Source organism: Mirounga angustirostris, unplaced genomic scaffold, assembly GCF_029215605.1.
Source record: "Mirounga angustirostris isolate CCGP_5_RB_7025 unplaced genomic scaffold, mMirAng1.0.hap1 SCAF_1, whole genome shotgun sequence".
In the NCBI taxonomy this organism is placed as follows: Eukaryota; Metazoa; Chordata; class Mammalia; order Carnivora; family Phocidae; genus Mirounga; species Mirounga angustirostris.
The window spans coordinates 54840834-54859584 of NW_026991709.1; the positions used below are offsets into that span (position 1 = coordinate 54840834).

General features: G+C 39.0%; 2 protein-coding genes across 2 annotated transcripts in view; both read right to left on the minus strand.

Annotated features, from left to right (window-relative positions):
• MORC1 (MORC family CW-type zinc finger 1) overlaps positions 1-18751 on the minus strand; it is a 170399-nt gene that overhangs the window by 93065 nt on the left and 58583 nt on the right. Inside the window, exons 10-14 of the mRNA XM_064589446.1 lie at positions 15324-15403; positions 14563-14633; positions 12404-12468; positions 8557-8700; positions 6063-6217 (exon numbers count right to left, since the gene is read on the minus strand). Of these exons, the coding sequence (XP_064445516.1) occupies positions 6063-6217; positions 8557-8700; positions 12404-12468; positions 14563-14633; positions 15324-15403 (515 nt within the window). The remainder of the gene's footprint in view (positions 1-6062; positions 6218-8556; positions 8701-12403; positions 12469-14562; positions 14634-15323; positions 15404-18751) is intronic.
• Positions 3378-3833, minus strand: LOC135362133 (large ribosomal subunit protein eL21-like). The gene has a single exon (XM_064575496.1). It carries the CDS (start codon positions 3831-3833, stop codon positions 3378-3380), a length of 456 nt encoding a protein of 151 aa, XP_064431566.1.

Sequence of the window (18751 nt, forward strand, 5' to 3'; positions counted from 1 at the left end):
AGGCCCTGTCTCCAAATACAGTCACATTCTGAGGTACTAGGGGTTAAGACTAAAACATACGAATTCTGACAAAACAATTCTGCCCATAATACCAAAATTTCAAAATAAAACATAACATACAAGGGGCACCTGGGTGGCTCATTCATTTAAGTGTCCGACTTCGGCTCAGGTCATGATCCCGGGGTCCTGGAACCGAGCCCTGGGTCGGCTCCATGCTCAGCGGGGAGCCTGCTTCTCCCTCTGCCTGCCACTCCCCCTGCTCATGCTTTCTCTCTCTCTCTCATATAAATAAAATCTTTAAAAAAAATAACATATAATATTGAAAAAATATTTTTAAATGAAATAGAATACATAAAATCTATAATTTCAAAGACTGAATAAAAAAAGAGATATGAATTATTTCTTGACCTACATCTCCAAATAAACTTGTCTCATAGTCTCACCTTTTAATATTTATATAGACCTCCTCACTCAATATGTATCCCCAGCAGAAAATGTTGCATTTCATTTTTCTTGTAGTGTCTTTCTGAGATCGTATAGACTGAAGCACATCATAAGAGAAACAACACTTGTCGTGAGTAGCTCACTGTAGCTATTAAAGTGTTATGGACTGGGGGTGCCTGGGTGGCTCAGTCGGTTGAGCGTCTGCCTTCGGCTCAGGTCATGATCCCAGGGTCCTGGGATCGAACCCCACATCGGCTTCCTGCTCAGCGGAGAGCCTGCTTCTCCCTCTCTCTCTCCCTGCCTCTCTGCCTTCCTGTACTCTATCTCTCTGTCAAATAAATAAATAAAATATTTTAAAAAAAAGTGTTATGGACTGAATGTCTGTATCCCCACTAAATTCATATGTTGAAATTTAATCCCCAGTGTGATGGTATTTGGAAGTGGGGTCCTTAGGAGGTAATTAGGTCATGTGAGTGGAGCCCTCATGATGGAATTAGTGCCCTTCCAAGAGGCCAGAGAGCTAGCTCACTCTTGTTCTACCAGGTGAGGTTATAAGAAGTCATTAGTCTGCAAACTAGAAGACAGCTCTCACCAGAATCCGACCATACTGGGACTCTGACCTTGGACTTCCAGCCTCCAGAACTGTAAGAAAGATATTTATGCTGTTCATTAGCCACCAGTTTACAGTATTTTGTTATAGCAGCCCAACCTAAGACGTAAAGCATTATCTATTTTTTTAAAACTATTCATCTAACAAATATTATCTCTCATTTTCAAAATTACACACAAACTGAGAAATTGATGTGAACAAGATGACAGCCTAACTAGGAAGATTTGTAACTGATTAATTTATTTATCCAGTATCCCATTTCAACCTCACCGGAGGTCGTCAGTGGAGGGCCAAGTGCTTGACTTGTCTATTCTATGCAATAGGATTTAAATGAAATCATAGAGAAAATACTGGTCCAACTTATCTGAAAAAACAGCATATTAGTTAGAAGTCAACAAGAGATTCCTGAAAGGATGGGCCTAATAAGGTGATAGCATTTAATAGGACTGAATGTATGATTCTAGTCTAGGGTCCAAAAACAATGGAAAAAAATATAAGAAATGTATGGCTTAACAAGAATACACATTAAAATTTTTATTAAGAATTTTAATTGGCAATAAGGACACTGAAAGTCAATAATGTGCTTACTGAGAGTTAATATAGCAGGCTACATCAGTAGAATTACAACTTAAGAAGAAAGAGATGATGATTCCATTTTATTCAAGCCTGGGTTTCATCTGAAATTTTTATTTCTACGTGACCAGCACACTTTATAAAGTATAACATTAAAATGGTGAATATATTTAACACCCATCAAATGAAGAATAGCAACAGAACTTGGAAATGTTAGGATAAAATAAGGATGAAGAGAGACAGAAAGGCTGTCTTCAAATACCTGGGGGGCTGTCATCTGGAAAGGCTTTAGGCCTATCCTTCATGGCCCCAAGGGGGAAAAATTTTGTTGACCTGGCTAACTCCTCCTCCTCCTGCAGGAAACATCACTTCCTCCAGGAGGCCTCTCTGGCTCCTGAGCACTGGCTGCTTCTCTGTTGGGCACCAATGCTATTTCTAATTGTCAAACGGTGTTAGCCTTGCTAGACCGCAGACTCGCAGAGAGGGTGGACGACGTCTGATCCGTTAGTCCTATATCACTCTGTGCCTACCACAGGTGAATGAATGAAACAATACGCGAGAAATAGATACGACTTTGATACGAAAATGTTTTTTCTAATACAGCTGTGCAGAGCTTCACAGGCTGACTCAAGAAGTGGCAATTTTTCTTTTACAGGAAACCCTCATTCAGGCTTAAAATGGTGGTCCACTTGCCTCAGGCAGGAGTGGGCGAGGTAGGGGGGATTAAAGTGTCAGGGGGGTGACCGGCTTATATGATTCTTAGCCTCCTTGCCCCCCTGAAGCCCTATCATTTGAGTTCTGCTAGGAGAGGTTATGCTTACTATGTCCCAGATTTCATTCAGCACATCAGCTATATTCTGATCCATTTTAGAAAAGTTTAGTAACAAATTTCTATGTAATTCCTTCTGTTCAAACCCAAATTTCATTTGATGTTTTTTTTCTATCTTTTCCTTCTCCTTCTCTCCCTACTCCAGAAAGCTGATGATCAATATTTCCATTTCACTTTAAGAACGCACAAAGCTTCAGGAAACATAGTAGCAGACAATGAGGTGAGGTCAGACTAAAGAGAAATACTTCTGAGGTTCTTAGCATCAACTGTGCCAAACATAAATGCAGATTTGATAAATGACACAAAGTCATTACCTCTCCATTTGCCTTTCTGTGGATTTGATTTTTACAAGGCCTCAATTTTCCATAGAAACAGATCAGATTTATAGCAAATACAAAGACTGCATCTTTTATTTATAAGGCAATAAACTACCCAAATACTTTTCATTAAAACTGTGTGCCCTATAATACTGGCTTTTAGAGTACTAGGCAAGCATTAGATAACTTTGGTTATTCCTGCGGGAATTAATACACAAAGTCGTTGAAGGTCTCAGCACAGTTCCTGAGACTACCAATTCTGACCGTGATTACTTATTCCATTCGTTAAGGAAGTTTTGGGATGAGGCTGTCATATATGTGAACAGATACACATGCTCGCTCTCCTGTCTCCACCCCCTGACTTCCTCCTTGAGGAACACCTTTTGTAAAAGTACCCCCAGCCTGGAATCAATTCATAGGCAATTATGAAACTAGGAAAACAACATGGTATTAATAATAATAATTAAAATACAAACCTAACTTTTTTTTTTTGCTTTAAATATCTTTAGGGGGGAAAGGACACCACACTTCTACTCAATTCAGAGAAACAATTTTACAGTCTTGAGGTCTTTTATTTTCTTTACATTTATCACGCCATGAATTCCTAGGGATTGGGTTCCAGCAGTTTGGGTTCCTTTTCATCAGTTCTCACCAAGTGTGCTTCTCTGGGCGGGGCAGGCTGGCACTTCCGTTGACCCCAAGTACCTTTCTCTTTGGCTTCCTTCTTTTTCTGATCAGTTTCCTTCACCCGCTTCAGGAAGCTATCTCGGCTCCTTGAGTGTTTCATATGCTCAATGCGTACATTAATTCTCTTGCCCTTAACTTGTTTGTTTACAACCATGCCAACAGCATGCTGAGTAACACTGTAGACTCTTCCAGTGTTGCCATGGTGACATTTGTGGGGCATTCCTTTTTGAACAGTGCCCATTCCCTTGATGTCCCCAGTATCACCTTTCTTGTAGATCCCCATGTATGTGGCCAAAGGAACAACACCATGTTTTCTACAAGGCCTAGAGAACATATAGTGGGTACCTCTCCTCTTTCCCTTTGTGTTGGTCATTTTGTCGAATTACCGGAAGATGGCGGTTCCGGCCAAAAGGCCAAACCAAACTTATTTTGAATCTTAGTACATCCACTGAGAAGTTTCTGAAAAAATTAGGTTGAGATAGGGATGGGGAGTTACAAAGAGGGGGAAAGCAGGCAAGTGACACCCAAGAGTGGAGAGCACAGTTGTTAGGAGGGCCCCCCACACCAGGAAAAAGGGCTTCAGGAGAGTCCCCCCAGAACAGGACGCAATATGACTGTCCTGAGGAAGTGTGGGCTGGACAGAGGTTATTCCTATCACCTTTAAGTTTCATGCCTCTTTCTGAGATTACTCCTTATGGAAAGGATGAGCATGACAAGGAAGGTCACAGAGAAAACATGAGGAGAATGGAGAAGTGACACAACTTTCAAATGCTTAATGTTTTTTCTTTTATGTCATGCTAGCATTTCAAGACCAGAGAGTAGATCCTTGATTTATAGCTCACTCTGCTTAGCCCTCTGTTTTCTACAGCTTTAAGCATAACCTGCCAAATAAGGTACTTGTTCCTACTTTCAGTATAACTTCAGACATGTCTATGAGAAAAAAAATACATGTGGAAAAAGTGTGTCTATGCTAAGCAAGTATGACATGGGTATACTCTTCAGGGCAGTGCTTCTCAAACTCAAACATGCCTACAGATCACTGGCGATCTTGCTGACATGCGGAGTGTAGGCCAGCAGGTCTGAGATGCTGTATGTCTAACGAGCTCTCAGGTGATGCTGATGCTGCTCACTTTGAGTACATTTTAGACCATGACATGAAAACCCAGCTCTGGCAGGAAATCTGTGCCTGCACCTTCATTCCCACTCTTTTTTTTTCTCCCCTGAGTTCCTGTACTCTTTCCTGTTTCACGGCTGTAAGAAAATTTCAGCGCTGAGCTAAGTTGAGTACAAAAGAAAAGAAAATATTCTAAAATCACAACTTCAAGTAGAGCAGTAAGATTTTAAGTTGTCTCAAGGGTAGAGACATAATTTTTGATATGCATGAATTATACGTGCTTCATGAAAATCATTGAACAAACACAGTAGCCTATCTATTTCTTTCCATAAATGAAGCCTTATGTCTGCATAACTTAAAGGAAGTTTATTTCATTAATGCACAGCACACCATCTCATTGTTCAGGTATCTCTGGAGAATGAAGTGATCTGAATAAGCCAAATTTTCCAGATAACTAAAGTTTATCTTAAGTTTCTGAATATATGGGCACCTTGCTCACCTGGGAGCCTGCTCCTCCCCACTGCTCACGCATTCTCTCTCTCTCTTTCTCATCAATCAATAAATAAATAAAATTTAAAAGGGGGGGGCACCTAGGTGGGTCAGTCAGTTGAGCATCTACCTTCAGCTCAGGTCATGACCCCAGGGTCCTGGGATCGAACCCTGTGTGGGGCTCCCTGCTCAGCTGGAAGCCTGTTTCTCCCTCTCCCTTTGCTCCTCCCCCCTGCTCACATGCTTGCATGCTCTCATAAATAAATAAATAAGATTTTTTTTTTAAAGTTTCTGAATATTTTTATTTCAGTGATTTTTAATCGAAATCTTCATTAACATATTCTAAACTTGTTAACCTTACAAAACAAGGTTTAACACACATCTACGATTATCCACGGTCAACAATGATTATGCTACGGCATGACATAACAATGCTAGGGGAGCTTCTCAAGTCTGTATGGAACTATGTGCTCCTTCCCACACAGTAGAGTCTCGGAGTGGCCCCCTAGGCCTTCCTCAAGCAAACTTCTGCTTCCTACCTCCATGATCAGCTCTCTTTCTACTGACTGCCCTCTCTTACAGTTTTTAATCTGCTGCTTCATTTTTCACATAATACTCTGGGAAAGATTCTGAGACTGGTTCCTTTCTCATTTCTCTTATTTATTATTATTTTTAAAAGATCTTATTTATTTGAGAGAGAGAGAGAGAGCGCTAAACAGGTAGAGGGAGAAGGACAAACAGACTCCCACTGAGCAGAGAGCCCAACATGGGACTCGATCCCAGGACCCTGGGATCATGACCTGAGCCAAAGGCAGACTCTTAACCGACTGAGCCACCCAGGCATCCATATTATTATTATTATTTTAATAAGTAAAAAGAGCTCTCTTTCAGGGCTTTGGGTTACCAGTTGCTTAAATCAGTGCAATCATTCCAGCTTAAAGAAATCACATAAATTGACTCTCGATTAAGTATCTCTTACTGTGACCACTGAATACTCACTGATTCCGGTGTCCTTACAGTACTGGACCAAGTACTGCCCCATGACTCTTAGTAGTTGATTATACTCTTGAACATTGAGAAATTCCTGCTTATTATGGGATGGCTCCATGATCTCCAAGGGTATATTAACAATTCCAACCACGCCTGCACCGAGTCTGGGAAAATACATAAATACATAAGTAAATTCTGCGAAATTCAGCTAAGGAAAAAGAAAAAGCAAATATACCTTGGTCTTTTGAAATCAGTTTTTTTGTTTGTTTGTTGTTTTTTTTAAACAAATAAGCTGATTCACTTGGTCTAGACCACGTCAAAGTTTAACGAGTTAAAACTGTATTTTGTTACATAAAACTATGGTAATTTTAGGTATGTTTGGTCTCATAATAAAAAAAAAATCTCTTAATGCACACCGGTACTAAATTAATATGACTCCTTTTCCAAACCTAAACCTTACATGGAAATCAGGGTGGGTGGGAAGAGGAGGCCTTTTAGCATTAGAAACCACTAACAATGTTTTGCTGAAATAAACTGACATGACCCTCTTAATGATCTGGCCAAAGAGTCACTTTTTCCATCCTCATTTCATCTGTCAGGTTGGATTTTTCCTCATCATTGCAGAGGTCTGTGGGGTGCTTAGTGAATTCCACTAAAGGAACATAGGGCTGGATTATTCTGTAAAGTAACTGGTATCTGCCAGTGAGTCTGATGGATAAATTTTTTTTTTCAGATTTTTAGCAGCTTACAATGTATGTAACTTGGATATTTCTGCTTAGTGACAAAATATTCTGGTTATTTTCCCTGTTTTGGGAAAGAGTATCCAGTTATCTAGCTCTCCCAACTTCCCTTGGCAAGGCACACAAACCAAGCCTTCCCAATGTGGAGCTGCTGCCTATGATGTTTTCCATTACTTTCCCCTTCCAAGCTGCCCTCCCTTCACTATTCATTCTGTAAGTCTACGTTTGGGCATCATTTCTTCCAGGAAGCCTGACTCAACTTCCCCCAGTTTGGCTGACTACCCCTCCCAATGCTCTTTCTGCACCTGATGCTTGCCTATATATTCATCCCACCATCCATCCATCCAACCATCCATCCATCCATCCATCCATCCATCCATCCATCCATCCATAGCACCTGGCCCTATTCCAGGAACTAGGAATGCAGTATTGAACAAGAAGGTCCCTGCTTATAAAGTGTCTCTTATATTGAAGGGTAACAGGCAGTAAGGGTTACCAGATCCTTTCAGATGGTGATAAGGGGTAGGAGGAAAATAAAGCAGGTGCTGTAACGTGAAGAGTGGTAAGGTGGAGGGGCTGATTGTAGGGGCCAACTTGAATCAGACAGTCCAGGAAGACCTTCCTATGGAGGGAACTTTAGAGTTGGTGCCTAAGTAACACGCCAGGACCAGCAGTACAGAGATCTGAGGACAGAAGGTTCAAGGCAGAGGGAGGGCAGGCGCCAGGCACTAAGGCAGGAGCGAGCTTAGGATATGTGAGAAAAAGGAAGCTGCCAGGGTAAGGAGAAGGTTTGAGAAGGTGAGTAGGATGGGGACTGTCACAGGGCCAGGCAGAGTGATCTTCCAGATCACTGGAAGACCATGGTAACCAGCTCTATTCGACATGCAGTGGGGTTTTAAGCAAGAGAGTAATTTTTTTTTTTTTAAAGATCATTCTCGCTGTTTCCACAGAATATAAAAAAATACGTATTTTATATACTGTCCCTTTCACTGGACTGTACGTTTCTTAGCAGAGGGTACCAGGTGTTCACCATCTTGTCTGCAGAGCCTAGTGCAGTGCCTGGCGCCTGATACTGCAACACGAGAGCTTGCTGAATGAACAAATGAATGAACTTCTAATACCTCGACAGTGAGAAATAAGATGAAAAATGTTCCCTTGAGCCATCCTACTAGTCACAATTATTGTGTTTGACCCCTAAGCCATTTTACTGATCATAATTACCTTGTCTGACTCTCTACATAATTGATGAAAGCAGCCCGTGGAGTTTCAGACCATCAGGAAAGCACCAGAATGTGTTACTCTGGAAGCCAACTAGGCTGGAGAGTGTTAATAATACACGTTCATGAAGGTAACTGGCAAGAACTCACACATGTTAAGGGTTGCACAAAATGTTAACAGGGTTGCTTTATAAGACTATGGATTTTTTTCCCTAAAATTTCTTTATTATGCTTGTATTATTTTTAAATTGGTAAAATACTAAGAACCTAACCCGAGTAGATGGTGCTAGAAACGGTAAAACATCAAGTTGCTCAGGAAATGTATTGAAAATATTTCCCAAAGTATGCTTTTGCCTTAGGACAGGCATGCATCTCTGCCAATATTATAAATTAGGCAGATTAATGCCTGCATATTGATGGGAAGGGTGACCAGAGGACAGGACACCTGCTCCCATTATGATTAATCACTCATTTAACTCCACAGACAGAATCTTACTGCAGCCTCCCTCATGCTGCCTATGCCTCTGAAAACAAAAATATACTTACAAGGACTTCAGTTTCAACTGTGGGCCCACTTTCTCATGCATTTTGATCAGGCGGTTATTACTGTAAATGAACATCCCAGCTTGGCTTCGATTTTCTATGTTCACCCCAAAGATCAAGCACAGTGTCCTGGCTTTTTTTAATTCTCTGGCATTATATTTAGAAAAGTTAAAAAAAAATTATTAAATAAGAATATACAATTGATAAACTGCCAATAATTAAAATGGGAAGGTAAACATCAAAGAAACTATATATAAAATACCCAGGTATCTTGTTACTATATATAAACTACCCAGGGGAAATGTTACGTGGTCTAAGATGTATGTACACTGCAGCATTTTTGAAACATGATGATTTGACTTTTAAGATGTAGGTATTTTTAACACTCGATGTGATTTCTAACTTTCAGCATGTCCTCAAGCCTCTCAATATCCTATATAGATTAAAATGTGCCAAAAGATATTCTGTCGTTTTCTCTCCTCCTCCAAAATCAAAGGTAAATCAGAGTTAATAAGGCAAGTTTACAAGGGTAACAGACATGAGCTCCTGTTTTTCGGACTCTGCCCTGTTATCTTATGTTTTATGTGACTTCTTTATTAAAAGTGTAAAAACAGAAATTGAGACACAGAAGAATATGATAGAAACAACTGCAGTAACAGGAGACTGCTTGGAGCCATGAAAAGTGCCTGGATGTAAGAACTGGAAAGATGGGGCGCCTGGGTGGCTCAGTCGGTTGAGCGACTGCCTTCGGCTCAGGTCATGATCCTGGAATCCCCGGATTGAGTCCCGCATCGGGCTCCCTGCTCAGCGGGGGGTCTGCTTCTCCCTCTGACCCGCTTCCCTCTTGTGCTCTCTCTCTCTCAAATAAATAAATAAAATCTTTAAATAAAAGAAACTTATTTTTAGGGTGCCTGGGTGGCTCAGTCGGTTAAGCGACTGCCTTCGGCTCAGATCATGATCCTGGAGTCCCTGGATCGAGTCCCACATCGGGCTCCCTGCTCGGCAGGGAGTCTGCTTCTCCCTCTGACCCTCTTCCCTCTCGTGCTCTCTGTCTCTCATTCTCTTTCTCTCAAATAAATAAAATCTTTTAAAAAAAAATCGGAAAGATGGAGCTGGCTTCAAATATAAGCTCATCTCTGCAATAACCATGTAATAACTATGTATGAGTCACTTCAACTGTCTGTCTCATCTGAAAAATGGGAATAACGCGTACATAGCCATTTGGGATGCTATGATGACTAAAAGAGAGAATGTTAAGTATAAACCTGCAACACAGTAGGTGCCTCACGAGCAATGTATTTTCCTCTCCCTATCAAGAATGGTAATATAATTCTTCCCCTCTACCCATCTTGTAGCTCTCCTCATTCCACAAAAATAGCCTTTTCTTCTCAAATTTATGATAACGTGCCATTATGACTGACATAACATGCTTACTGGACTGGTTAAATACATCTATCGTTAATGGACAAAGAAAAAGTCCTAGTTGTTCTTCTATGTAGACAGGATATACAGAGTACATTAGACTTTAAAGGAAGTTATTGACTTGGATTAACATAGTATATATATATATATATTTTAATTTTGTTTATTTCTGAGAGAGAGAGAATGACAGAGAGAGAGAATGAGAGGGGTGAGGACCAGAGGGAGAAGCAGACTCCCCGCTGAGCAGGGAGCCTGATGCGGAACTCGATCCCGGACTCCAGGATCATGACCTGAGCCAAAGGCAGTCGCTTAACCAACTGAGCCACCCAGGCGCCCCAACATAGTATATATTTTTTAAGCACATACATGTTGGGTCAAATATATACAAATCACACTTTTTCCCAAAAATGTACACTAAATATTAAATCCTTACTCTTCAATAAAAAAGAATACTGACTATGTAAGGGACCCCAAAACAGGGTGTTACATAATCACTCTGCAATAGTAAGTGGCATACTGATTGTCTTTAATTTTTAATTTTTTAATTTTTTAATTTTTATTTTTTTTAAAGATTTTATTTATTTATTTGAGAGAGAGAATGAGATAGAGACAGAGAGCATGAGAGAGGGGAGGGTCAGAGGGAGAAGCAGACTCCCCGCTGAGCGGGGAGCCCGATGCAGGACTTGATCCCGGGACTCCAGGATCATGACCTGAGCCGAAGGCAGTCGCTTAACCAACTGAGCCACCCAGGCGCCCTGTCTTTAATTTTTTTTTTTTAAAAAAAAGCATTTTGGGAGCACCCGGGTGGCACAGTTGGTTTAAGGGTCCAACTCTTGGTTTCAGTTCAGGTCATGATATCATGGTCGTGAGATCAAGCCTGGTGTTGGGCTCTGTGCTCAGTGGGGAGTCTGCTTGAGATATTCTCTCTCCCTCATGCTTTCTGTGTGTGTGTGTGTGTGTATGTCTCTCTCTCAAAATCAATAAATCTTTTAAAAAAACAATCATAAATTAAAAAGTATTTTGTTCTAAAAACAAGTTCATACCAACTAACTGGCATTGTTATTAATAAAATGTAGATCAATCACCTTTCATGCATATCAATGTAACTACAAACAATTCACCAACCAGATTTTTCTTTCTGGAAATCTTTAAAGAGGCCTTTGCTATGGAAACAGCCCAAGCATCCATCAATTGATGAATGGATAAAGAAGATGGGGTGTATTTATATATATACATACACACGTGTGTGTGTGTGTGTATGTATACACACACAATGGAATACTACTCAGGCACAAAAACAATGAAATCTTGCCATTTGCAACAACATGGATGGATCTAGAGGGTATAATGCTAAGTGACATAAGTCAGGCAGAGAAAGACAAATACCGTATGATTTCACTCATAAGTGGAATTTAAGAAACAAATGAGCAAAGGGGGAAAAAAAAGAGAGAGAGACAAACCAAGAAACAGACTTTTAACGATAGAGAACAAACTGATGGTTACCAGAGGGGTGGGGGTGGGGGAATGCGGGAAATAGGTGATGGGGATTAAGGAGTGCACCTGCTGTGATGAGCACAGGGTGATGTATGGAAGTGCTGAATCACTATATTGCACACCTGAAACTAATATAACATTGTATGTTAACTAACTGGAATTTAAATAAAAACTTTTAAAAAATAAAGAGGACTTTGCTTTTTAATGAAAATTTCTATGAGATTTATTTAGTATTTATTTTTATAAATGCATAGTTAACATTTCAAATTTCAGCTTTGAGGAAAGTTATGGTTATATAGCACTCCATAGTTCACAAAAGATAATTCTGTAAACTAGTAATACTTCCTTAAAAATCTGTTTCTCAAAGTTATCCCAGCTTTCAGAGTCTGACCTTACTTAGACAACACTGAATATTCTCAGTTTAACTTGTTTAACACCTGAGCTGGAGACCAAGTCAACTTTACAAATGTAAATAATGGTTTTGTAAGTTAGGCTTGCTATTTTTATCTTAACTATAGTGATATATTTATTTGAAACATTTTCAATTTTAAATTTTAAGCAGTACTAAAAGTGAAAAGAAATCAGGACCAACCCTCCAAAGGCTTGTATCTGCCAAAGGACACAGAGAAAGTAGTCAGCTGATCCTCTGGGCAGAGTTACTTCCTCAACTGGACACTGAGCTAATTTTTCACTCTGTATTCAGAAGTTTTAACATAATGTAAACACATGTATGCATGCAAATATATATTTTATAAATACTCTCAATGATTATGTGGTTGGGGGATTTTGACCATATTATGCTTAATATAATAAGATGTCATAGGCTGAGAAAGAGAAGTTATCACATTAACCACCAAATCTGTCTCCTCAGAAATCAGAATTTGTCTTATCAAAGTGCAGAGGATTCTGGTGAACGGAAAATCTTACATCTTACCTCTGTTTCTCTTTAAGAATCTTATGCTTTGCTTCTGCATCTTCCAAAGCTTTCTGTAATACGTCCTGGAGAAGTACATTTGGTTAGGAGAGAACATAATTCTATTAAATTAATGAAAGCTGAGCTGATATTTATTATCCTATTATCCAAATGTTTCACAAGGGTAATAGTGATAGGTCACATTGCCTAATGCAACTGTGCCATGGTAGACAATAAATACTTGTTAAATGATTCAGCTGCAGTAGCTAAGAGACACACCAAATCCTAGCCCACGGTTCTCTTTTTGCACATATTCCAATGTTCTCTCTCTGCCTTTTAGAAAAGAGCCATTGCTCCCTATAAGATCACACTGGCTTTCACACAAATTACACAAAAGCTTAGCAAAGCCTGAGTTTTGACTGTGAGAACAATGACAAAAAATGCTAAATCATGTGATCAATCACTAAAGCTTCTTCAGGAAAAACAAAGTTGCTATTAAAAACTTTTGTCAGTCACCATAAGAAAATGTCTCCTTTATATCAAGTTCCAGATACCCCGAATACTCCCCAAGCTGTCCCTTTATAGGACAGCCCAACCCTAGGATTTCTCCCTTTCAGAGTACCTCAATACCAATGCCCACCTCTCTTTCTTATCTTGTCTTTTAATTTGATCTACTGGCTCATTCACTGCCCTATCTCTTGTATGCTCTCTCTAACCAGGAGAAAAAAAATAATGCATTGTTATTATTTCACAAATAACAACAGATTTTTAATGTGCTCCATCCACCTGATGTGAAAGTTGGGCATCTCATTTGGTGAGTATACCACTCACTGAACATTATTTTCACTGACTTTAAAGTAAAAGCAAATGGTAAAATGATTGGTATTTCACTTCACATGCAACCACTCAACTGCCTCGAGGAATTTAAGAGGTTGGAAGCCAAGGTCATTCTGCTTTGCTCTCTTTGCTGAGCAACAAAGCAAGGTGGTCAAACACTTCCCCATCCCTCCTGTCAATGCACTCAGAACACAGAGCAAAGAGGCAGTGAGAAGTTAAGGATAAGGCAAGAAGAAAGCAGGGTCCTGACCCATTAGAGTCTGTTTCTCTTGTCTCTCAAATACATAAAGCCAAGGAAATTGATTTCTTTGTGACAAAATTTAAAAAACTTAAGCCTTTCTCTAAAAATCAGTAACAGTAAGATAGGTCTATGTTTACCTTAAAATAATAATTGAAAAGAAAAAAAGTTAGAGAATTTGGGGAAAGCCATAGGTAACTTTGGGGCATTACCAGGTGCCACCCTTTGATTTCATTCCCTATTCATGATCTTTAGATATGAGAGAGCTCTGTATCAGACACAGCCCTTGTCCTTGAAAGTTCAAGGGCAAACCACAGAAAGAATTCATATACTGAGTCTGCAGAAAAGAATGAAGGAAAAGTGAAGTGAGGCATTTTTTTCTCCCTATACCTTGGTATTCCTTTATATACAAGCAAATAAAAGGTTGCTTCATAATTCACCACATTTTTGGTAAAAGCTGCCAAACTTATAACTCATGTCCTGCAGCAATATTCTTTTCCTTAGTTGCCATACATTATAATTAATAATAATAGTCCTTTATAACCTATCTTACTCATGGGCGTATTGCAAGGATTACAGAAAATGTTTATGAATTGTGTGGAGCAACTCATAAGAAAAGAGTTTTGTAAGCTGGAAGTACTGTTATTAATATTCATAATTATAGCACATAATTCCTAGCACCAGAAAAAAGGATGGCTTATTAGTCTTCTCCTTGCTTTCCCCATTTATTCAGGTCTGTAGGGAGCAATAATTTGAAAAGATATTTTCAAGGAAACTTGATAGGCTAGTTTTTTCTGCTAGTTTTTCATTATTTTCTCCTTTTCTCTTATTACTTTTCATTTTAAAGAAATGAGCTACGGTACTTGTCCCCACTGTTCCAAATTCACCCCACGTTGCTTATCTTTGCTCTCAGACTCAGCCTTCTCTCACTGCTGACGCTTCTCTCCTTTCTCTGCACGCCTCTGTTCTGTTTACCTGGATGAAAATCAGCTTAAGCTTCCGAGCTTGTCTGTGTTTATAAGCTTAGGAAGTAAATGATAAGAGACAACTGTGCACAGGAAAAAGCAAAGGACACTTTACCATTTAAGAAGACTATGTGTCATACCTTGGCAGAAGACAAAGAAGTCTTGTCAGGCCGGTTTACTGTGACTTGTGCCTCTTTCAACACGAGTTCGGCTGGAAGCAGAAGCAAGATAATTATAACACCAGGAAATTCTTTCAAGCAATTTTAAATGAGTGTTATATATATGTACACACACACACACACACCTTATGGCTGTGACCAGTGAGAATGGCTTATAGACAATAATCTCAGAAAATCCTATATTTCTTCCATAGCTCTCACACCTGCCCGGTGGAGGCAGCCACACTGGGCTTCCTCTTAGACATTACAGTTGACAGGGCATAACTTTATACATACAAATTAAAGAGTTACGACTGAATGTTTGGCTGACTGAAAACTCTCTAAAATCCATGAAATATAGATTAAAGTTATTCCTTGCTCCTGGACCACTGGGAAAGCATGGCTTTGTCCTCATTGTGTGTGGCGGGGAGGGAGTAGTGAATGTGTAGAACATTCCTTCTTAAAGTACATGTAATGCTAGTCTCTAAAATGATCTAACTCAGCATCATGCCAACCAGAATTTCTTATATCGATATACATCAATCTCGTTCCAAGTGTGTACTTGGAATAATAGACAGTAAATAATAAGATATAGCAATATATGTTATAATAATAAATAACACCATAATTAAACAAAGCTAGAGATAGAAAAATTATGAAGTTCCTGAGAGGCAGAAATTTGATTAACTGTGGTCATTCCTACAATGCTAGAACAGTACATATCTCAGAATATGTGCACATACCAATCTTGACTGCTTCTTCTGCCTTCTTAACTTCATTTTTAAATGCTCCTTTAAAAGAAGATGTGACATATAGATACTTTCTGAAAAGAAAAAAGAAAGAACATAATCAAGTCAGATTATCATTTTTAAGTACATAATACTTGGAGAATATTCTTCAGGAAGAATATATACTCAGATATATATAATTTTTAAGAAAGATACATAGAATAAGTTGCATCCAACTGATAAACCAGCAAATTTTATACCTAGGAAGAAATTCCTTGCCTTTTAATACTTGGCAATTTTGCTTTAGTAAGGGAACTTCAGGAGAGAGATAACAAAATTTCTGCCCATACAAATGTTCATTTATACATATAAAATAGGATAATTTTCTTAAAAAGAAAAATTTCTACATAACAGATCCATTATCAGAGCTTCTAGTTAATATATATAACCCTCTTACTCAGGTCATAGACACTGGATAAACCAGTTCTCCCAGTCCCAAACAGCTATCTTTAACTAAAATGTTCAGAAACACACATTATCATTTTAAACTACCAAAACACACTTTCTATTTTATTGCCCAAGAAGCTTGTTTTCAAAGCCTGTTACTTTAGTGAGAGCAATGGTACTCTAGAACAATCAAGGAAAAGGAATAAACAAATAAATACATTAAAAACAATTATATGTTACCTTATCTGTATACCTCATTCTGTAACTTTTGCCTTTTACCCCTATAGACCCTGGAGCTCACCATTCTCTGATACCTTCCATGTTTAGAAAGGTTCAGCCAGAGATGGAGAGAGACCTGCAGGTCATCCCTGGAAGCCAAAATGTCTTCAGACATCTAAAAAGAGGCATTTGCTCAGGCAGAGGGAGAGTCTAAATCTATATGCCCCTGGGGCACCTGGGTGGTTCAGTTGGTTAAGCATCTGACTCTTGATCTGGGCTCAGGTCATGATCTCAGGGTCTTGGGATCAAGCCCTGCATCAGGCTCACTGCTCAGTGGGAAGCCTGCTTCTCCCTCTCCCTTTGCCCCTCCCACTGCTCTTGCACGTGCTCTCTTTCTCTCTCAAATAAAATCTTAAAAAAAGAAAAAAGAAAAAAGAAAAAGAAATAAGTAGCAAGATAAATTCCTTTTCTTAAGGCTCTGAAGGATTTGTAGAAGTTTGTCCAGTTACCTACATGAAAAGGCTTAAATGTTAAAAAATAAATGTCATCCTATATTCATCTACTTCGATGGTTTAATGAACAGCTCAAGTTATAATAACTAGTCTCTTTATGACTAATTTTAATGTTCATTTTCCGATGAAATTATGGTTAACCACAAGAAAGGAACACCCACAAAATCTAAGGTAAAGTAATTCTCAGTTTTTTCCCTTAATTTTCTTTTAAAATGAACATTATTCATTTAAGTCATAACCAAGGTATATTCCAAATCCAAATTTCTATTACACTTAGAAAACAGCAAAACCTAGGTTTAGAAGTAAAAAATTATTGGTCTCTAATTACTGGAATTACCATTTTTTAAAAATCACATATTAATCACATAATTAATCTGGTATGAATCACTCATTTTAAATAATTTTTTAAATAAAGTGAAATTAAGGAGAAACTTTGAACAATGAAGTGATCCTTTAAAAATGCTATAAACTATTCAAGCATTTTATAGACTCTGTGTTTATAGCCCTAGAAAGTAAAAGTGTCACAGAAGGTGCCAACTACGCATTAGTGCTTAATTTTAAACAGCAAACACCAGCACAACATGTGCTTCCTTCGTAGTCTGCATCACTGAGGCAAACTGGTCCCAGATAATCCAGAACATCTCAGATGATCTGCATACTTTCACAATTTAAACTTTACAATTGTTCATAACAATTCTAAAAAGTTAACAAAGAAATATATGTACTTGTGGAAATTCAGTGTAATGAATCTGCCCATCCTCATAAGGGAAGAATTTTTGGTCAATCTGCATCCATAATCAGGAGTCTACCTCAGCTGGACACTTCTAATTTTTCCTACTGGTGGACTCTTGCCTTTAAAATAAAAATGCCTTTAAAAGCCAGAGCAATGCATGCCCTGGGGGATGAGGGAGAGAATCTATCCAGCTGTTTATTCCTCCTTCCTTGCTGCTGAGGGCAGGGGAAGGGCCTCTGGGCCTCCAGTTCCTCAGGGATTAGAACTCTTTCCAAACCCATCTCCCAAACTTCACCTTTACTCGACACTTCTGCCCCTGATGCTCAGCTGCAGCCTTCACCCCCATACTATTTCTGCCTTCTCTCTAAACCACCGTGTTCTGCCACATTTTAGGCCTTCACTCTCCCTCACCCATTTCACCTTTTATCTCCCTGTTTTTTTCCATCAATGAAGTTGCATTCAAATATTTGATGTTCACTTTCTACATAAAACAATTTATTGAAGACTTTCTTCTGAAGGAGTTGAAAAAACAAAAGGTCAATGAAAATATTGAGAGAAATGAAAACTAAGACAATATAAATGTTTTGCTCCTTAGAGTGGTAAAAATGAAAAAAAGAAAATATTGTTAATAACAAGTGTAGATTTGGAACCAGACAAAAGGGCACTTGGTGTAAGAATAAATTGGGTCAACAAAACCAAAAGACGACCGACAGAATGGGAGAAGATATTTGCAAATGACATATCAGATAAAGGGCTAGTATCCAAAATCTATAAAGAACTTATCAAACTCAACACCCAAAGAACAACTAATCCAATCAAGAAATGGGCAGAAGACAGGAACAGACATTTTTCCGAAGAAGACATCCAAAGGGCCAACAGACACATGAAAAAGTGCTCAACATCGCTCAGCATCAGGGAAATCCAAATCAAAACCACAATGAGATATCACCTCACACCAGTCAGAATGGCTAAAATTAACAAGTCAGGAAACGACAAATGCTGGCAAGGATGCAGAGAAAGGGGAACCCTCCTACACTGTTGGTGGGAATGCAAGCTGGTGTATCCACTCTGGAAAACAGTATGGAGGTTCCTCAAAAAGTTTAAAATAGAGCTACCATACGACCCAGCAACTGCACTACTGGGTATTTACCCCAAAGATACAAATGTAGGGATCCGAAGGGGTACGTGCACCCCGATGTTTATAGCAGCAATGTCCACAATAGCCAAACTATGGAAAGAGCCAAGATGTCCATCGACAGATGAATGGATAAAGAAGATGTGGTATATACATACAATGGAATATTATGCAGCCATCAAAAAAACTGAAATCTTGCCATTTGCAACGACGTGGATGGAACTAGAGGGTATTATGCTAAGCGAAATAAGTCAATCAGAGAAAGACATGTATCATATGACCTCACTGATATGAGGAATTCTTAATCTCAGGAAACAAACTGAGGGTTGCTGGAGTGGTGGGGGGTGGGAGGGATGGGGTGGCTGGGTGATAGACGTTGGGGAGGGTATGTGCTATG